Here is a 23488-nt window from a genome sequence, read left to right on the forward strand (position 1 = left end):
GTTTGAAATATCTTCTTTCCATTGAGTATTTTAATCAGTTTCAGTATGAATAATTTGAGCATACGATAGAACTTCAACTACCCAGTCTCCAGATATCCAGAACCGTAATTATCCAGATCGCTTGTTCTGTCTAGTCAAATATTCAAAATTACTTATCAAATATTCAAAATTAAATAAATTAACAGCAAGCTTTTATTAATTCATTAATTTAATTTTTAATTTTGCCACAGTTTAAAATAATATTTAAAAATATTTAATTTTTAAGAAGCTATCTATTATAAATTTTATTATTTTAAATAATAACGTCTAATTTTAATTGAATCAAAATAGTTATGCATGCTGTTTTATGTAAATACAAGATAATGTCTTTGTTTGATTTAAATACAGTCAATATAAAAGGAATACTATTTTCCATTTTAGTTGCTATACAAAGAAAAATTAATTTCATGTGGATCGTGTGCTTAGGCCAAAACCTTAATACATAAATATTATGTATATTAATAACTGCATTGTATAATTTTGTAAAAAGTATTTTGGTTTCTATTTTACTGAAATAAAAATATTCCCATTGTTCCATTAATACTAGAATCTTTGTTTGATTAAAAGCAATAAAACAAAACATAAAAAATCCCCTTACAATGAGTATGTATACTTTTATGTACCAAATACTTAAAAAGGGGATTTTTTGCGTTATAGGACAAGGTGTGCTAAAACAGGACAACATTTTCACTAGAAAGATATACACCCCAAATTGATACTTCCAGCAAGTATACATTCTTTTGTCATCAACTCATTTCGATTGTAGTAAAATTTTCCTAGACTTGAGAAATATAAGTTGCTTTCAATAAGCTAAGGACAAAATAGAATGAGACAATTTTTATTGACTTTCGAAACATTTTATTGCCCGTGCTTACTTTGGAAACAAAAACACTTGTGTAAGAAATAACAGCTACGTATTTAATTTAATGATGCCAGTAGGGAAGGTTGGTACATATCTCTTTGGGGTGTATTTCATGTAAAAGAAAAGATAAAGAAAATTCGATATTATAAATACTAAATTAAAATTTAACATTAAATGCATTGGATAAAGAGAGTTATTACACAAAGCATTTCATTGAACAGATATTCCAATTGTAAACCCGAGTTTTGATCACTATTGCAAATGTTATCTCAAAGCTTCCTTTAGCGGTTACAGCAGAAAACATCGCGTACGAAAATGTGGCGGAGAAAACAACGCAAGGCGAAAACGTCGTGCTACAAAACATCGTGGGAGAACGCATTGCAAAGAGAAAACATCACAGTTCTAAAACATTATGGTACAAAACATCGTCGTCGAAAATAAAGCGGTTCAAAAACTTCGCAGTTTAAAAACATCCTCGTCGAAAATATCGTGATAAAAAATAAAGTATCTACAAGTCGATATAACATAGAAAATTAATGCAACTTTATAGCACTTATTAGAATTTTAAACCAACATAGTTAACTAACAAAGCCCATTAATAAATCATTTTTCATAAAGTTTTTATTGTTATTTTTTCATGAAAAGTATAATCTATAAGTCGCATTTAATTTTTTATGCTTAAGTTTACTTCTTATTTTTTCAGCAAAAATTGATTAGTTTATAAAAAAAATTCGAAAGTAAAAATTATACTTCTTCACATCTTGCGCTCACAAATCATTATAGGAATATCCATTTACAATTATTAAAACCTGAAAAAAGCATGTCTGCGATGTTATCGTCATGCGATCATTTGTAGATACTTTATTTTTTACCAGTATATTTTCGACGACGATGTTTTTAACTGCGAAGTTTTTGAATCGCTTTATTTTCGACGACGATGTTTTCTATCACGAAGTTTTCTCTTTGCGATGTTTTCTCCCGCGACGTTTTTGCCTTGCGTTGTTTTCTCCGCGACGTTTTCGTCCGCGATGTTTCTGCCGCGATGTTATCGGCGGACACCAAAGGTAGCATCGACAGGTTCAACGTGTCAGATAGTATTTAATAATGTAACAGGTATAACAGCAATTTTCAAAGCTCAAAACCTTTCTATATATTAAATCTTAAAAAATATATTCGTTAAACTACAACATCACACTTCGGACTCATCAGTAATTCTGTCACGCTGAGGCTGACAAGACAAGGAAACTATGGAACACTTTCCATCACTAAATCTTTGTTTTCATAAGTACAAATACTAAACTAATTATGTATTACTTCAGAATTTACATCCTTATGGTAGTTGAACATAAAAGGAACCATGTAAATATTTAAACTTAAGATTTTTATCGAAGTAATTCTATTTCAAATTTTAATTTTAATCAATTCGGTTCAGATGCAGTCTTAACAGCATTGTGGTTCCATGGGCAAACCTGTGTACTGGCACCCCTACGACCACCACTCACAGAAATGAAATTTGAAATAAAAATAAATGGATTAGCATGAGGCCTTATGTTTGTGAAACAATTATCCTATTTATTTAACAGTCTTAGTAACAACAAAAGTCAGCTTGTCATGACACAAATCCCTACGTTATTTCGAATGTTATTTTTATAAATATAAGTACAGGTTTAGTAAAAAGAAAAGGTACGAGAAAACCAAGAATTAACATCACGTTTATATACATGTATATATCTGTTATAAATTTATATACATGGGAGCCTCAGATCTGTTGCTTAGCACCACTGTGGCAAATTACACAGATCTTTGACTCTTGGATTCATATCCGAATGAGCTGAATGGCGAATGAGCTGACTGCATGAACGTTTTCGTCGTTTTTTACCCATGTGAAACTTAAATGCATGCCAGTGTTCCTTAAAAAGTGTTCTGCGAAGGCACCATTTCCATTACGCACATAGTATTCGAGTGCATTACCATGATGACCCAAGTAAGCCTAACCCTTCTGCTACTGGTAACTCACTGGTAGTTTGGTCCAAGGTTCGAATCCCGCAAATAGGCTGGCTGCACGAGCGTTTTCGTGGTTTTCGCCATGTATAACGTGTATACGATCAGTTTCTCATAAAATGTCCTCACAAATGCATTCCTTCCCCTAGGCAGATATCCCTCGAATGCTTTTCCATAATCAAAGACACCAGAACCTTCTCCTACAGACTGCTCCATCAGCGGCCGAGCGGTAAGATAGGTGAACGCCGACAGTCTGGCCTGGTTTCAAATCCAGCTGAACTATGCGCAGGAGAGTTTTCAGGAATTTTTCCCATATGTGATACGAAATACGAACAAGTTTTCCTTCAACAGTTAGCTCCACCAGAGGTTGAGTGGTTAAGACCGCTGAATAATAGTAATTTACTCTAGGTTAGAACGCCGGCGAACGAGCTGCCTGCATGGTTGTTTTTCATGGTACTTATGTACATATAAAGGAGATACGAGTAAATTTCCCTCAGAAAGACGTCCATTAAAGCATGTCTACTATTAAACAGCCCTCACGTTCAAACAACTTAAACCTTTAAAAGTCCTCCACAATGTTATCCCACTCCATGGACAGACAGCCTCGGGTTTCTTTGCTTAATTTATTAACTCAACCTAGCCTTTTACTACAGACTGTTATATAAAATTGTCCCATTTCTGGATTGAATTAGAACCAATCAGTTTTTGAAATGTGCTCTGTAATTGTAATATATCACTTTATTGTTTGTATAAATGTTAAATTTAAGTCATTGGTTAAATATAAAGTCTGGTTTTAAAAAGAAATTTCGTATTTTAAAATAAAGTCCTATAACAATCATACATGTGTAAAATTAGTAATACATTTAGAAGAGATTACTTGCAGGTATGTCAAGAATTCAGTTTCGATCGATTCTTTTTCTTCACTTAGCTTCAATTATATTAGCCATTTAGCCATTCTGTCAAGTACAATTTCTTAATGGATAATATAAATATACCCTTCTTCAAACCCAAATTAATCTTGATTAATATAAGCCTGTAAAAAAGTAACTCCTGACTAGATTTGGACCTTCGTTTTAATTTCTTGAAAATAATTACTAATTACTTTACCTCAGTTCTTTGGCAATTATCTGCTTTTAAGGTAAAAACTGAACATGTCAACTAGCCGTACTGTTATAGCATTCCTAGCCGAGTTTTTTTTTTTTTTTTTAATTTTTTGAAGACTTTATTATGTATGACCGCAAGGATTGGATTATTTGAATTAGGGCTATTTGCCTAAGGAGAAAGATGTCTTTTTGGTCTTTATGGTCTTTTTTAAGGAAAACCACGGTCGTGTTTACGCTACTCATGGAGTTAAACCACTAAAACTTCCATGCAAACAGTCCATTCTCCGGGATTTAAAAACCGATCGTACTGCCAATAACATAACAAACGGCGATAGTCGGCTATGGAAATATAATAATAATAATAATGATGTAATTCAAGGGTTCCCAGATTTTTGTTCCTAAGAGCACATTCTACAATATCTCCTAGACGGCCGGCACCATTTACTTTTTCAAGGCGAATTTATAGTTGGGTAGAGGTTAATAATACAACATGCAACATTAAAAAAAAAAAAAAAAAAAAAAAAAAAAAAAAAAAAAAAAAAAATTGGTCGCATTTCGCTTTATCCTGGTGTTGGATGCAATTTCTATTTCATTAAAAATGAGAAAACTTTCACATAGAATTTTATTGAAAACCAAAACATTTTTATTCTGATCGCAACGCGGCGGGCAGCATATTTCACAAGTGCGCATCTGTATAGCCACCGAGGAAGGCAAATATATATAGGAATGGAATATAGGCAATTATGAAGGAAATATAGGCGAGGAAGGAATAAATTCGAGGAAGGAAATATAGGCAATTATGAAGATTTTTCACTACCTGTTTGAAATAAATACAAACACATGTTGGATACTTCGCAAAAATATCGATGTTAAATATTACTTAATAAGTGGTAAATAAGATGAAGAAAGAAATATGTGATAAACATCTGAGCCTAAATGCAATCTTTACATAAAACTATGCGTATGAGAAAAATATTTACTCCAGTTATGTATGTGAATAGAAGTCATCACTTTTTATTGACAGAATTTAATTGTAACAAGCAAAAAAGTGTTTAACAGCAGCATACAACGAACGGTACTTAAATTAGTTCAATGATTGACTAAATCGTGAAACTCTACAAATAGGACCAGCATCTGTATCAACAAAATATCATCTGTATACAGAGGCCCACCATCGACCGAATGGTAAAGTCGTTGACACTGGTATTTCGGTCTGGGGCTCGAATCCCAGCGAACGAGCTAGCTGCATAGACGCTTTCGTGGTTTTCCTCATGAATAACGCGTATACGAGCTAGTTTCCTTTAGAAACTCCTCTACGAGGTCATCCTACCATTTAGGCAGATAACCCTCGAATGCTTTGACATAATCAAATAAACATACTAACCATCTCTGTTTAACGATGATTTAAAATATTCCCAAAAATCTGGCCGAAACGTCAACGAATTTGCGTCCTTGAAAATCTAAAAAAAAAAGGAGAAAATGTTTGAACAAGAACGAAATCTGACATAGCAGTTAAACTTTAGTGACTCGTATCTCCTTGAGTTTAAACAGTGCAAGCAGTGTGGAATCAGGCTGTGACGTATATGTTCTACTGTTTCCATCACGTAAAACATTTCTGACAAAGAGGATACCATTAATTACTCTGATAACAACTGTCACAGAATTTAGGCACAGTACTGAGTATATAAACTTTTTGAATCAATATCTAGGGTAAAATTTCTCCATATATTTCTCAATACTTTATTTAATAAATATAAGACAATTTTTCCTCCATACATTTCTCAATGCTTTATTTAATAAAACTTCTAAGCGCTTTCTAACATTTTGTTCTGTAAAATGTACAGTTGCTTCTAATGTCTACCTATATTCTAATGTCTATGTTTTACACTGATGTTGCGTATATTGCTTATTCCTTCGATCAAACAGATACAATAATCCTTGTTTCAAAGAGCAATTCAACCTCATTAATGACGCAAATATTCATGAGCAGTTTATACCTTTCATCTCCTTCCTAAATTACATGTTTTTCGAATGAAAGTTTTCATACAAAATCACACTAACGTATTCTAAGTATTTCATGAGTGATGCTTTGGGAAAATTCTATCATATTTTGGCCTTTTTTATCATAACCAAAGAGGTTTAATCATATTGAAACAATTTATTGATTTTTAGTACTAACATCATATTGTGACTCATAAAGTTCGTTATATGATAAAACTCGAACATATTTTTTTTTCGCCTTTGACATTTCTTAATTAAGTTTCTACATTCGTTACAAAGAAGAAACTGAATAGAACTGAACTAGTCACCATAACTAACATCTGACTTATAACAAAAATCCGAAACTACATTTCTGCATTTTGTTTTAAAGTTTCTACACAAAAGTGGCCACAGAATGAAATTTGTGAATAACGCAGTATGTAATGTTCTAGTTTTAATTAGTTATTTATTTCTTAGACTGCGCCCTTAAAATTAGCTGTTTCAATCATTTCTGTTAGTATCATCTGCAGTTCTCATAATATTAGTAAAGTCTGAAGGACTGAGAAAGTTCCTGTTAATCCTGCAGACGTATTAATACTCAACTAGTTCAAATTTATTAATAAAAGTGGTGACTATTTTTTCACTATGCTGCCAGACATTCATAATGTATATGGCTGAAACGTGTTATAAAAACTGCCCTTTTAAGGGTTACTCCTGATTTTGTTTTGTAAAATTGGAGGAATTTAAATTCAATGAAATTGAAAATTTAATAGATTATTAAATTAATTAATGAAATCATTTTCATTACGTATTCTTAATTATTTGTGTTTATTCTCATATTAAATACAAATAATAACTAATAATAATTAACTAAAAGTGGTAGTTCGTATACTACATCATTACCTAAATTTCTGACTAAAACATGTTTACATTTTCTTCCTGATATTGAGCCAGTTATCATAAATATTCTTAATATTGTAATAAATGCTGATGGTAACATTTTTATACTCAAGTCTTTTGTAGTCGGCATCGAGCATTTAGTAATTAACAAAGGAATAATCCCCTCTCTCTCCACACACATTTTCGACATTTACTTTCTTTGTGACCACTCACTAAAAATTTACATGAAAATATTTTTAATAAAATGAAATAAATTTGTCTTTAAAAAAAAATATGTATTTCAATTATCTTCTTTTTAAACGAGTATCATGAATGCAAATAACATGTCACTTTATTTTTCATTGGCGAACAACGGTTTTGTTTTGTTTTTTATGGCATCAGCCTACTTAACCTAGAATGTTTCTTACAGACTGGTCACGCCTTCTCATCCTCTGAAGTCGCGATGGCAAGAAGAGAACAGAAAGCTACCCGCACCATCATCTACTCGTAGCACAACCGTAACTGTACGTCGTAGACTCAAAGAACTCCGTTCTCAACTGGGCATACCCTCACCACCCAGCCCAAAGCCTCCTAGCGTGTCCTCCCTCCATCACCACAACATCAACAGCAAAGCTTCTCAACAACAGGTGCTTCCTTTGGTAACGCCAGAGAAACAACAGAGCAAACCTCCCAGGGCTCTGCAAGAGATCTGCGCCTTTTCGGCTGAAGAACTAAGCCACATTGTGTTCAGCGACATGAAAATTTTCCTAGCTGACAGGGAAGGAGGAGTGAGAGTGTGGAGGTTAGGACAGCCTCCACTAGACAGTTACAGTGGTTTGCAAGAATTCTTTCAGCGAGGTGGCCTATCAGCCACATTTTGGGTCTGCATCTCAGGGTCGGGAAAGAAAGGCCATCTTCTGCACATCCCCAACGAACTAACGGAGGAGCGGTATGTTCAGATACTGCACAATGGACTTCTTCCATCCGCAGCAGCCATCTACGGTCTTAATGCTCACAGGTACGTTTAATAAATATCCCTTCAATCCTGCTGTGGCCATAAAAGCAATAGATTCAATATTCAGTTTTCTTATTAAAAAAACGAATACCAATTTTTTTAGTAAAGCCTTATATCGAATTCTTTTTTATTGTATCCTGAAATTTGAAAAAATATTTGATAACGCTATCTTGTAGCTAATCTCACTTGTCTGATCTAATCACAACAAGTTTATGAATTTTATCGTGGCAAGGAGTGCAAAATTTCGTCTGTCTTTAGCATCAACCATGAGCACCATGTAGGTGACAGTACGACTTCGCTCAGTTACGCCCCAATTTTGAAGGACAGCATCTCGAGAGACGGGTCCTAAGATCTGCCATCCCTCTTACCTTACCGCCAAACCACTCGAGAAGACTTTGTCTCATCCAATATTTTGAGTATTCTCATGCCGCACAAGCACTGTCCATTTACAAATATCCATGCCTTCTCCGTTCGAACCCACAGGCATGGCAGTTAACGTACTAACTACAATGGTGAAATAAATTAAGATAATTTGCATATTTTATCGAATTGCATGAAAAGAACTGAACTGAAGGAAAAACTACTGCTTCTAGATAAAAATGCAAATCTTGTACGGCAAATACGTAAGCGTAAAACGTGTGTGTTGGGGGAGCCAGCAGAAAAACAGGCTTTATAAGCGCGTGGATGGTAAGACGAATTGCGTTCGCTAGCACACCTCGGCAAATTTATTGGTGTTATCTTGCATTAAATTCTCATCGAGACAGTAAAAATGAGTAACCACCAACGCTTATATGATGGAATGAAGTGGCGAATTCTGGGGAAGCTAGAGACAGGTCAATCGCAAGTCTAGATATGGAGAGAGTTTAATTTAACGCTTAGCGTCATGTGTAACCTATGGAAACAATTCCAGGATACTGGAATCATCGAGAGAAAGCCTGGGCAAGGTCGTCCAAGAGCCACGACGACGAGACAAGATCGCTATTTGTCCATTTTAGCGAAGCGTAACAGATTGGCTGCAGCTTCTCAGCTTTCTCGGGGCCTGTATTCAGCCGCAGGAACACGTGTAACAAACTATGTGTATGTGACTGTTTCCAAAAGGCTGAATGAGAGAGGTTTGTTTGCCAGAAGACGGCTGTTTGCGCCCCGCTCACGTCTATGGACAGTAAAGTCCGATTAGCTTGGTGCAGGCGGCATAGTGATTGGAGTACGGAGCAATAGGTGACCTTTCTGTTCACCGACGGGTCCCGTTTCAGTCTAAACACCGATTCCAGCCGTACTTTCATATGGAGAGAACCAGAGTTTCGTTATCTACCCTCCAATGTCCGCGAAATCAACAATTATGGCGGTGGAGGTGTAATGGTCTAGACAGGCATCATGTTGGATGTACGCACACCTCTCCACGTCTTTGACAGAGGTTCTATGACTGTTTTGAGGTATAGGGATGAAGTCTTGGAGCCCTATGTTTGCCTTTTCCCGGGTGCAGTGGGCCCCGAGTTCATCTTACAGGACGATAACGCGAGGCCACATAGAGCTCTTCTGGTCGACGAATTTCTCGAGAGTGAGGATATTCGCCGGATGGATTGGCCAGCCAGGTTTCCAGACCTCAACCCTATAGAGCATGTCTGGGATGCTCTGGGAACGGCATTTGCAACTCGCAACCCCCTCCGAGAATTATCCAGGAACTGAAAACAGCGTTGCTGAATAAGTGGGACCAATTACCATAGGCAGCATTTCAGACATCCAGACTCCCATAAGTGTTACAGACGAACATGTGTATCTATTATAACTGTTGAATGTTTATTTTGTTTGTATTACATCAACCTATGTTCACACCAAATTTCATTAAAATCTGTCCAATAGCTTTGCAGATCGTAGATCAAATATGAAAATTCTCTTAATTTATTTCACCAGTGTACTACACCGTGTGGGTGCGTTTGATAATGCCATCTTTGTATAAACTATTATTTTTCCTTCTAATTCCTTCTGTCAGTTAACAGATTACATGCAATATACAACACAGATAATGTGGAACTAATTAGATATAACATCAGAAAGCCAAAACGTTCTGAACAATAAAGATGTTCAGAACTTCAAAATGAATGTAACTAGTTTAGCTTCTAGACAATTTACACGCATTTCAGTGCCTTTAATAAAGCCAAACTCTCTTTATGACTAAAATCACTCGGCAATTGCCATTTGGGTTTCATGATGTTATCATTATTCTTTTGCTGATTTTTGTTCTTTAACACCTTAAATTCCAGCTTAAATTAAAATAAATTTTAAATAATTAGCAAATAACCGGAATTTTATCTTGTCTTTCAAGTCGCTTCCGTATATGTGTAATCTAAATTATAGTTTTCGAGTTATGAAAATATTTGTTTCTGCTCTTCGTCATGTTCTTCCATAGCGAATTTAAATCTTGGTGATATAATCTTTTATATTTTTCCAAATTCATGTAATATGCACAAATTTAAATTAGTTTTTGCAAAAACAATATATTATTTAGGTGCTCCCTCAGCTATGTATTTCCTGTAATAAATTTTGTAAACCATTGATATCCTGCTGTTCTAGGGATAATTGATATCTACTCACAAACAACTCAGATAATCTCCGGATCGTTACGGTCTACTTCTGTATCTCTGAATATAAAAGGACTTCTTTTTCGTGAAGATTTAGGCTCTGCGTTTTTGCATCTTCCCAAAATAAGCAATACTTATACCAAATAATTGCTCTGAGACTGACTGACTGACTGATAACTTATAGCCAGAATACCACTGAGATCAGTAGTTTATCTGGCTCAATCAAATTTATGCCAGATGGGCACGATAACATAGAACTGTCTTCACATAATGTCCGCAGTAAGGAGGAGCAAAGACGGATAAAGAATAGGAAGACCAGCAACGCAAGAGCTCACTAGCAATTAACCGACCCGGTAAAGGCGTGACTAAGTGAGAGTTATAAAATGAGTGCAGAATGTGAATAAAACTAGAGTTCATGTTCACCCTATTTTAAAGAAAATTTCTATAAAATAAAAGTGGTAAGAATCTACTAGCCTGATTACCACTATTCTGTTATATCAGTACAATGACTTTAATATTTTCTTCCGTAATTAAAAAATAATAAGTGATAATGATTTCAAATTTTATGCCGAATGAAATAAATAGTGGAGAAAATGATGGAAGATAAACTAGCTTCCAGAGATTCGATGGTATTTTTGCATATCGCGGCACTTTTATTAGGCAAATGAATTTTTAAAATTTTAAACCTCAAATAGTGGCTTCCGGATGTTTATAACCCTTCACAACAGATTGTTATGGAAACCGTTAATATCAAAGAGAACTGAGATAAATGATAATTCAACTTGTGCATAGTGCATCTTGCCAGTCGTTATCAAATCAGTGTCTGTCCAGGTAATTAACCATTTAAGTAGGATTTCCTAGGTCCGTCAAGTACATAAAATAGATCCGTTAGGTATCAAGCAACATGAGTAGGTCCGCTGTGTATCAGGCAACTACAAAGTACCATTTTCTGATGGCCAGTACTTGATCCAAATCTCAGCTGAATCCCAAGATATCACGAATTTTAATGGAATTATAGTTGAGTAGTTTTGGATGTACTTTAATATTCTAGATAGCAGTAATAATATTCAATCATGCAGTATAAACTGGAAAACTTTAGCCATAATGAATAATAATTTAATTTCCGAAAGCAGTAAAATCAGTAAATCTAAAAATGGGACCATTTTCAAATCTTATCTTATAGTCTGATTACATGAGAATATACATTAAAAGAATGCCAACGTAGTTTGCCGAATTTGATAGCCCGTGGGATAAGCATTAACCTACATAATGAAAATAATTTCGTAAAATAGTCTCATACTGAAAAATACTTGTCTCATATAAAAGGCAACACTTTAGACATAGCATGATTCCTTGATAAAAGTGACCTAATTTCATTATTTTAATTTCGATAAATTTTGAAACTATATTCTTCAGAAAAAAAATATTGTGAAAAATTAGAAGAATTCTAATGAATTTTCGGTCAATACTTCTGACTTGCAAGTCAGTGCTCTGATTTTTGTAAACTCGTTACCTATTTATTTAACATCAAATACCTTTTCCTTTCTTATTTTTTAAAATTTTTTCTTTAGGATCTTCGGTTCGTTTTAATACTCATCACCCTTTTCTTTGACTGTGCTACAATATTCTTTTGACATAATTGCCCTGCTATTGTTGAGCCATCTTTCTTTCATTTTATCTGATTTTTTTTTTTTAAATTTTACTTAACTTTTTAGTATAATATGGTTTTGTTTTACCTTCTTGGTATAACATCTGCTTCTGTCAGAAGAAAAAATTCCATTATGAAGAAATGCAAATTTTAACTCAAAATTACGTTTTCTTGTGACGAGACATTACACCAAATGTTACAAATGTAAGTTTTTTGCTCAATTGCTGTAGTAGGCTTGATGGATCACACGAATAGGCCTCATCATGATTCCAATGCTTTATCAATGGAGATTCAAAGATGTTGTTATATACTCCTATCTTCGTATGATATAGTAGCAGTGACTTACACCAGGGTACCTGTGTACGTAACCTTATCCCTTGCAGAACATATTAACATTCCTAATTTTATATATGCAAGACTAATTGATATCTAGTAGTAAATCAATATATACAATAACATTATACATAGGATAAAATTATAAGAACCTTTTTAATATAACAGATTAAATATTAAGTATATCCTCAATATCGAAATCTGATCCATTATCGAACTGTGTGCATTTTTCTTACAGTTTCGAATGATTCTTCGACTGACTGCTACAGCCAACAAAATCGTCTATTGTGGATAAGTGGATCGTTTTACTCAGAATCGAATGATCGAAAGTTCAGGCAGCGGTGTAAATAACCAAAAAAATATGGTATCGCCTATAGCATCATATGGCGTGAGTAAGAGGTTTTTAGGGCAAAAGACATTGCTATACAAAAGTGTCGGGGTCGTTTATCTTTCGCAAGTAAAGACCGTTGTCTGGCCGTGCAGGTCATAAGACATCTACATCTCACAGGGAGTGATCACAGTTAGCTGCGCATGAGCGCAGAGAACATGATAGCATTGCTTTTGTTGTGCAAGTTTTTTACAACCACCTGTGCTGCATTTTATTAAAATCCAAACGCACTGGCAGAATAGTTGAAGCAGTGCATCACCGGAATTTTTTGCTATGAGTTTTATTTCCGATGGTTGACTTGGTTGGCTGCAGGAGAGTTTCATAATGCGCAGAGTAAATATAGGCCAATTTCGTTAGAAAGTATTCCGTGAAGACATTTCTTCTCGTATAGAGATATTCTTTGTGTGCTGTGTCATATCCATTCCAGTTCAGTCTGTTAATATTTACCTACTGGAGAAAGCGTTTATAGTAGTGCACAAACAAAGCACAATAGAGTAAATCCTAGATATCTTGACACGTGACACAATGTGCGGGACTTTTCAAGATAGCCTAAAGCTGCTCTTTTCAGAAAAGGTTTAAATCTTCCTCAATAGCGCCTTCATCGTATAATAACTAACACGTTTGGCTGGCAATTGGAGAAACCGATCGAATCCTAGTGAGGGTAGCGCTGAGTTTTCGTGTTTCTTGTTTCGAAAAGCTTTCCTTGGCGAATTAAAAAATGTAGTAAATAGTAGTACTCTTCACCACCTGGATTTTGGCGAATAGATCTCCTTCCTTTTAGTCACTTTTAAGTGGAGTGTTCATTTCTCATTGTGTACCTTTATTGATTTACTTGGTAGCACATCCATCTAGCAATCGGAAAATCTGGAGTTCGAATCCTGGTGATAGCATCGCTGATTTTTAGTCTTTCCTAATTTGACATTAATATTCTACAACTTAAAATATCCTTTCACAGGATAGCTCACTTGAAATGCTCTTATAATATTCCTTCACTAAAATATAGAAAATATTGCGAGAATAAATCGTTTAATAATGGGGTAAAGTTCTGCTTACCCCATTATTCAACGATTACCTCTAGAGTTTTTGAGTGTCAGCTGATCAGACGACAGGTTGGAAGCATTCTCACGGAAAGCATTGAAAGGAATCGCATAGATGACTGCGATATTCTCGTTTAGGAACGGATAGTTTAAGTGAGTACATGAAATTCCAATAATTAGTGAATATTATTATAATGAGGTTATTTTCACTCGTGTTATTCTGTTCCAAAATGTCACTGGCGCTTTATTACTAATTTAAGATCATTAGTGGTTTATTATAGTTCAGTTGCTGGAAAGTGAGAATACTTGATGAACCGTTTTTTACGTACCTTCACTAACATTAAATTACAAAGAATGACGTCTTGCTGACATTCACTGGAAAATATCTACCAATTGAAGATGGTTTTTGTGTACAATGCAACTGACTAAAAGGAAATTGTCATATCTATTACCGAAGATCACTTCTTTCTCTTCGCTATATCTTCGAGAACTGGTACATTTGGATTAGGATAGCCAATGCTATGTAAATGAGACTATGCGTGAATCTATTCAAAGTTAGTTAGCAGTTACCGCTGACCAAATTTCTGCTGCATCCTTTTGTATTTGTTTTATGCCGATATTATGTCCGTCTTTATTTTCATATATCACAAGGTTATGGTGGTATGGGGCTTCCAATGGCTCCTTGGATATACAAAACATGAAACATTAATTTCCAAGAGAAAGTAAAATGGGCCTGTGAATTAGATTACTTTTCGAAACCATAAATTTTTACCTTTTATTTAATCTAGGTGATTCCAAATGTTATTGTCCTACATAATTAATTCGAAAGTCTAAGGCTTAAAACTCGCCATCTTCATTATTAAAAGACCGATGCTACTATAATAAGACTGCTTAAGGAAGTCTTGAAAGTAATTTTGTTTACAGACTGTTTTGACGCATTGTGATATAATACATTTTCATGTGGTCGACTGTGCTTCCTACATATGTTTTTCTTTTGCAGGTTCCTTTTCGCCCAGGACAAGGCGTCTATCCAAGCCAGTCCTGTTGTTGAGGATTTTCTCCGTCAACAACAAGTGCAATGTGCTGAATGGCCTGCCAGATCTGCAGAATTTAATCCTTGCGACCTCCTCTGGCCAGAAGTGGAAAGAGCGTTACCCACGGGCCGACAACCCAGGACTGTACCGGAACTCGTTCAAATGGTCCGCGTGGGCTATGAAAGCGTCGATGTTGAGTACATACAGTGGCTTGTAGCACCAGTCCGAATTCGAAGCCTCTGCAGGAGAATGATGAGGGCCGCTGGTGCAGCCACTTCTAGTGAAGAACACTCACATCAAGACAAATAGCGAATTACAAACAATCTGCTTCTCATGTTTTGTGAAATTCCCTTAAAGCCGTCGAAGACGCGAAGAATTTTATTTGAAAGGAAAAGAAACAGCTTTGCCTTAATTTATACATAATGGATTTGTAAAAGCTCGAACATCACTGAACTGAACCTCTTACCACAATAGAATTTGGAAGGGAACATTCAAATTGCTTCAAAAAAGTAATCACAAATTTTGTTTGAAATATTTTGAAAGGAATTTTAAAGTTCCATTTTAAAATGAAGATGAAATTTTTCACTAAGAGTCAGCTAGCCAAAAGCAGCAGCAAGCTGTTAGCTTTCGTGTGTGTGTCTTTGCAGCAGTTAACTGTGGCACAACGCAAGTGAACTTGTCATTTACTACCTCGCATTCATTGCAAATGAAATTAGCATTTTCAATTTTCTGCTGAAGGAACTTTCAGCATCCCTAAATTAATAATTTGTTGTTGAAGTTTAACGTGGTAATGAAGCTTATCTCCGAAATAGTATTACGGACTCAGTACATCAAAGGCAATGTGTGAGACTCAGTACATTAAAGGTAATGCATTTCTTGATACAAATCCTTCACTGCCTTACGGGCGTTTACAAAACTGATGAATAGCGCATGTGTTTCATTTCTGAAATTCTACCTCGGTGATTTTTATATTCTCCAGCTTGTGTGCAAGTGCTTCCCATAAAGTTCATTAAGTTATTAATTGACTGGAAAGATCATGTGGTTTTGTTCTCAGGAAATATTTTACACTATTTTCTCTAGTCACTGTTTGATTTTTTAATGGAGGATTTCTTTTTCTGTTTGAAATACGGGTGGTAAGACATAAATGTATTTTGGACCTACAGAATCTACATTTGCTGTAATACATAGAGATATTTAACTTTTTATGCAAATGAAGATATCATTTTTCTGTATTGCAAGCATTTTCAAGGAAAATAAATTGGTGAAATTCCAACACATTTGCGTCCGCTGTTCACGAATGTTACTTGGAGAAATTTCTGCATAACATTTAAGGAAGAATTCAAATGACGTCTCAGAATATCTCATCTATGTAACCTCCGCCTTTGTAATGAGAAATGAAAAACATTAAGGACTTTATGGTTCTCTTTTTGTAAACCAGACTTGTGTCTGCGTGTGTATGTGGAATCGTTGTCAATGCTTTAAAAACGCATATATAATGACCAGTCGTGTACATATTAATGTTTAATATATGGTTCCTGATTCAGTACCAACCATAACGAGAAGACACATTAGACACCTGATGCTTTATTTGCTACTTAATAAAACGTGCATGTTTCCAAATTGATGAAATTCTTTTTCGTTCTTAGCACTTTTTCTGTTTTGTATCTTTCATACAAAATAAGTTCATACAGATAAAATGCACAAGGTTCAAATTAAGGCTTATTTTTTTTTAAATAGGTACAGCAAAAGAATGAAAGTCAATTATTCGGAATTCTTAAAATAATAAGTAACTTTTCTTAAAGAATCCCGGTTTTCATTTAAATCTCATTTAAAAAGTTCATGATAACCATTCGTTTTAAATGCTTTAGTTATTTTTTTCATATATTCATTCAGTGAAGTTGAATTTTAAAAAAAGTAGTTCAGTATATTAATAGAAAATTTTATGAAAAATAAAATCTAATTAAAGTTTGAAAAAATAATAAATATATATACATGCATAGAAAGACAACTTTGTTCACAACAGTTATTATGTAAGCACAAACTAACATATTAAAAAAATTCTACACTATCTGCAAATTAACCTTTTTTTGCACAATTATTAAATTAATTCAACATGAAAATATTCTGATTGACTATAAGTACTTACAAGATTGGTGCTAGATTTTTCTGCCACCTGGTGTCGAGTTGACTACTAAAACTTTTGACGCTCTAGTTGCAGTGGCCGTGGGTACTAAATTGTATGACTTCCCTACTAAAATTTTCATGTTGCGGCATTGGCTTCTTTAAAGCGGTTAAGGGACATAGCAATGGACAAAGTTCGAATCCTGGAGAAAGTATGAAATTTATAGTTCTTCTTGCTATGATTGTAAGATCAGTAGCTCTCTGTGGTGCATTCTGGGCAATGTTTTCGGAGATGGGATGGTTAAATAAAGAGTTCGATCAATTTCCACCTATGATTAACGAGCAAGTGCCCTGGTATTTGAGAAATAAAAGTAAAGTCGATAAGCTTACTGTCAAATGAAAGAAATCATTTAAAAAGTATCAATGTATTTCTTTCGCATTAGTCATCAGTAATAAAAAATTATTTGCAAATATGTCAATTTAAAATCAAATTACTTGTATTTTGATTTAAAATTGATTTAATTCAGTTACAAATCAATTATTAGACACCAAAAATTTAATAAATAATTTAAACAAAATTATCATGATCTTCTGTCAGCGGGGAATATGTCTTATTCTGAGTTAATACAATTACTTTTAAAATTTCGTAAGTTTAAATGAGTTTCTTTCAAAATGTATTTCCATAATATCGGTCCCAAATTGAAATTTGCTAAATTTAGAAAACACATTGTTATAAATTATTTATTATAAACCCGTGTATATTTATATCGCAAACACAGACTCTAAGCTCTCAAAAGAAATTAAAAAAGAAACAAGTTAGGGCAACATTCATTTGGATTGCTTCCCATAATAACCAGTCAAAGATGTAAGGATTTCTGAATATGCTATTTATTATCTCAGAACTACCCGTCTATCTGGTAGATTTAAAACACCCAAATTCTGAGAATTTCACAACCAATAAGACTGTACGTCTGATTAAAATACTTAAAACTGTTTGTGGTTGCAATACAACTATTAAAGGAAATACCTTGAAAGTTCGCCTTCTGGTGAATCATTAGTATGTATGTTTAATTTCAGGATTATATAGGAATAAATGCAAAAATAAAATGCAGCTGAAATCTTTAAAATTTTGATTTCCTTTCATTACATTGAGTTAAAATTGAGTACTGTGCCTTAAAGAAAAAGAGTGTCGCTAATAAACTCATATTTTTTTTACTTGTTTTTAATTTAATTAATACCAAATACCCTTTCTAGATATTCATATTCAGAATATTACCTCAAACATTATATTTTGGGATCTGTATTTAGAAGACTATCATAAATACCATTCTTGATAGTTTTATAATTAAAATTCCACCAGAAGCATTACATTTTTGGCCCACCTATAAGATATCTTTCTCAGGTGTACCAAGAATTGATACATGTCTGATCAAAAAGAATATACTTTACGCAAGAATGGAATTTTTAATATTTGTATCTTTATGTTATATTTTAAATAAATGTAAATCTCTTGCATCAAAGATTTGGATAAATTTTTATATAGGAATAAATGCAATAATAATGGAATAAATGCACTTTCCAATCTATTTTACTATACCATTCCTGTTAACAAGGGAAGTTCCTAATCTTCCACCACCATTCTAAGTGCTTTTTACTTCTTGGTCATCTATTCATTTCACATTTTTCACTGTCTCACGCAATTAATCATATGCAAGTAAAGTACTTCACGTTAGCCAAACACTTGTAAGCAAGGACAACAGATATTCCAATGTTCTAATCCGTATTCCTCCCTTCTCTCTCTCTGTGTATTTTGGATAATGATAGTTATTTTCATCTGTAAAATATTAATTATACATATAACTACAGCATCTTTCTTTTGTGTTACTGAAATCGATATAGAAGCAAACAATAGAACAAATAAATAACATAAAGTAACGGAAATAGACCTAAAAAATTAACATATTTTAATTCAAATAAATAAAAAAAATTAGCAACGTTCTGCAAAGAAAACAAATATTACAAGTTTTCTACATTTTTGTTGTTTATATAAAATGACTTTTATTATTAGGTACATAGAACGTAACAAGTATTCTCTTTAGATACTTGTTAGAATGTAGAAGATTCAATATTAAATTTATTTATGTATTTCAAGCCCTGCGACAGGAAATAAAATAAAATTCAGCGAAGTGACATTTAAAAATTGCAGTTCGTTCCATTTAAAAATAAATTTTGCTCCCCATCCCCCAGGTATGTCTTCTTTACTTGAAAAAAAAAAAAAAAAAAAAAAACCACGGCGTTCTTTCTCATAATTAATTGGCTTTCATTTTATGACAGACACAAATAAACAAAATTTCTTTTTTTATCTTGATAGCGATATAAATCGAGAAAGAATGAACATTTGAATTAACTTCAGTGATTATTGTTTAAATATGCATTGGCGGAACAACATAAGGCAGTATGGGTATCATATATCGTCCGAGCTATCTAAGAAACCCGGAATCAGTATTTTTATTGTATGTCCTTAATGTATTCTCTAAATTATTTTCCGATATACCTCCACAAAGTTGCCAAACCTTTAAATGGTTATTCTCGAAACAACGATTTTTCAGCCTAATGGTTTTGACCTGGCATCGACGCTGAATTTAATTATTCTATGTCTAATTCTCAGTTTTCGGAAAAAATAACTTGATATAGAGACAAATTATGTGCCTTTTATTATAGAAAATATACTTTATCTGAGTAAAAATGATTGAAATGTAAATCAAACTCTAGAAGATAATTTTTTTAGGTTTTTATGGAGCACAATAAATAAAATTAAGAGGTGTCCAAATGAATCTCGTCTCGTGTGTGGTTGGTACGAACGAAGCTACCTCAGATGTTCATCGATCACTGACATTATTTATTGCCCATCTGTAATGCTCATGGAAAATCATTGCTTTTCATTCTACTGGATAAGATTTAGCATAGTTTCGATATAATAAAAAGTGATCGGACAGAAGCATGTGTCTATGTTTAGTCGGCGGCGTTCCTTCAATGGATTTGTATTTGTCTGCTAGCGCTTGCTTTTTGATATCAAGTATGCAAATAAAAAATGCGCACATCGAACTTTGGGACCTTACGACAAACTAACTGTTATTTCTCTAAGATACAAAATTGATTTTTATACCTCTTAAATGGACGTTATTTGATTTCATTAAGTTATCAGGCTTTTTAAAGCTTCAGATTTTGTTAAATTGAAATTTTTAACAAAAACTTAATTTTAAATCTGATTGATGGTTTCATTTACATCGTTATACATTTCTTATGCCCAAGTGACGCATCTCATCAAAAAAATTGAAAAATTATTTTTTTCATATTTAATTTTGTTTATTGATAAAATTCTTGAACATCTTCGAAATAACATTAATGAGCGTACAATAATTCTAAGACTACGTATAGTTAGTACAACATATTTTCAAGAATTTAATTCTTTTAAGAAACTAAAGGCTTAAAACTTCTGTAGAAAATTAAAGCTTCTAAAGAAAATTTCATCAGGAATTCTAAATGTGAATGCTCTAACACTTTTGTAATCAAAATGGGAGGGGGGGAGGTAAACCACGGTTTTGGTAGTTGAAAATTCCTAATTTGGTTATATCTTGTAATCAATCTTTCCTGTTTTCACTACTGATTCTCATAAATTGTAAAATGCCGTCATGTAAGTAAAAACATTAATTATTTACTATTACTTATCTGGATGTTTTTCATTTACTGAAACCTAGCTAAAAAAGAAAAACTTAATAAAAATTCTCAGGGATTTAGACTGTAAAAATATGAAATTTCACTCATTTTAAGAATAATAGTGGGCAAGTATTATTAAAAAATATACATAAATAAAATTTATGTCTTACTGGAACGGAGTTCTAGAACTCGGGTATCTCAGCATACTAGTATTAATTGGAAAGATATGTTAAATTAAATTTTCCGAAATTCATAGTTTGGGGAGAACTAGGGTATATAATATGAGGATTTATATTTTGGATATATCAAGGGTTTTTGAAGTGTTGTACTATAAAAAATTTCATAACAAAATACGAAGCAGTAATTAGAAAGTGATAGAAAATATTTGTTCACCAGTGGCATAATGGGTAAAGCCATTGATCTTCAATAAACTTGTGCTATTTTTGTAACTGGTGTCTGAACGGACTGTCTACATGTAATTTTCATGACTTGTCCCATTGTAACACATAAATGTGAATCAGATTTTTCTTTAATAAGTCCTAACGGAGGCATCCTATACTTAAGATAAACGACTGTTATGCCATAATAGTTATTCAAACTTAAAAGATGCTTCTGTAAATCATCGGGGTTAGATTGTTTAATTATGGGATACTAACTAGAAGGCTAAGGATGGTTTCGTGGAAGATTTTTTAAGATAGGTTGATTTGTGTTCACATTATACAAGAAAAAGGCCATGAAAACACTCATGTGGCCAATCTGTTTGCCAGAATTCGAACTGTAGTGGGCTATTAATATTCAGCGGTCTTATATACTCAACCATTGACGGTCACTCAGTTTCTTTAATAAATGTTCGCAACGTAAAACAAAGAAATTATTCTCATATTTCACTTGCAGTTCAAGCGAGAATGTCTACGGGAGAATCTGAAGAATAAAGATCCGAGTCTCTTGATATTCATAGACTGCTTAGTTTAAATCAGCGCTGACCTAAACATAAATTTTGCATAATGTTAAAGTTGGCCTACTTCTCCGGAAATTTTCTTCTCTATTTTCTTAGTTTTATTTTATTTTATTCATTATTATTTTAATTTTGTTATTAATTTATATTAATTCGCGATAAAAAGAATACGAATTTAGTGATATAGTTAAACATTTGATTTTAAGAAGGGATATATCTGGTTTTTCACTAGCTCTTTAATTATCTGGAATTCCGTTTCTTATGCTCGAAAATAATGTTATGTTGTTTTCATGCACTGTTTAGTAACCGTAGTGTTAAGAATACTGAAGTCGAAAACTTCCAGGAAAAACAAATCCTGAATTTTCTAAAATAAAGGTAATTAAATTGAAGAGAAGTAAACAAATTTAGAAGCTCTTATAGCGAGGATTTATATATGTATATTCATAAATCGTTTAATATACGTAGAAACATTTTAAATATCTCTTATTTATTGTCTAAGATGATAAATCTCAGTTTATCATTTCTTTGCCTGATATCAAAGGAATATTAGTAAACCTCTTTAAAATATTTTACCTTGGTAGGAAAAAAGACTAACGTTTTGCAAGAATTCCGGAGACCAGAAGCAGGTTATATGACTTTTTTGTAGTTTTCACAAAAATGTATACAGTAAATGCGAGTTAGTGGGCCTAGAAAGTCCTTCTTGAAGGCATTCCTTCCTTAGGCAGATAGGTTTAATGTACTTAGCTTCAATTAAATAACAAGCCAATCTATTTGCAAGTTCTAAGGAAAATCTCTTTTGGTTTAGACAAATTTTTGACTCTTTACTTTTCGTCAAAAAAGTATTTTCGGAGGAGTAATACTTTTGTTACGTTTGAATAGCCAAGCAGTTACTTCTCATTTTAACGCTAATACCAGTAAAAGCATTAATATGATAATATCGTTCAAAAAACGTCGTTTTTGTTGCTAATGCTCCCTTGTCTGGCCTATAGTCAGCCCAAGCCCTCGCGGCAAGAAGCGCAAGTTTGTACCTGCCGTTGACAACTGCCTTGTGCACCTTACAAGTGACAGTGCGATCTAGCTCAGTTCCGTCCCCAAGTCTGTTCCCTTACCAACAGCCTCTCGAGAGGACTTTCGGCTCGCCGCATATTTAGAGAGACCCCATGCCGCATGGGCACTTATACATTTACAAACATCTATGCCTTCAAGACATTAAGCCTTTCTTCTACGATAAAAGTCGGCGAAAGATTGGTGTAAAAATTTTAAATCGGACATTTTCAATCTGTGTTTTATTTAAGGAGGTTTTTCTCATCATCCCAACTATGGTTTTCTTCCTTTGTTTATTTTTATGAGAAGGCACTTGAATAATACGAATAAGTTCAATATTGGCGTATTCCGTTTTTACGAAATTTCGCTTTGATATAAAATAAATTACAAGAGTACTTTTTTGGGTTTACAAAATAAATTTGAATATAATTTTTTTTCTGAAAAAAAAAAAAAAATATGAAATAACACGGTTAGCGCATTTTTCTGAGGGGTTTTGACTGCAAAAAATTGTACAAAGAGAAATGTGCCAGATTAAGCAAAAGCCCGTAACACTGTATTTAAATCCTTTCATATCAGTCAAAAGAGATGAAAAACACCCATTTCTACTTTGAGGCAGACATACTGAAAAATTCCAGATATAGAACTCTGAGAATTACAGATGCCTAGCTTCTTTATCTATCCCCTACTCTATTTTCCCTTGCACGGCTTTCATTCCAAATTTTTAAAGATGAATCGCATTATACATGTTATTTC

The 23488-nt window shown here is 33.4% G+C and overlaps 1 protein-coding gene across 1 annotated transcript in view; it reads left to right on the forward strand.

The window, feature by feature from the left end:
• Positions 1-20017, forward strand: part of LOC146997954 (uncharacterized) — a 74224-nt gene extending 54207 nt beyond the window's left edge. The window contains exons 3-4 of the mRNA XM_085812723.1: positions 7295-7882; positions 14865-20017. Of these exons, the coding sequence (XP_085668849.1) occupies positions 7295-7882; positions 14865-15207 (931 nt within the window). The 3' untranslated portion in view covers positions 15208-20017. The remainder of the gene's footprint in view (positions 1-7294; positions 7883-14864) is intronic.
• Positions 20018-23488: the final 3471 nt, after the last annotated feature.

The sequence above is a fragment of the Stegodyphus dumicola genome, chromosome 3, assembly GCF_044657685.1.
Source record: "Stegodyphus dumicola isolate Sdum_Otavi_A_Nest chromosome 3, ASM4465768v1".
Taxonomy (NCBI): domain Eukaryota; kingdom Metazoa; phylum Arthropoda; class Arachnida; order Araneae; family Eresidae; genus Stegodyphus; species Stegodyphus dumicola.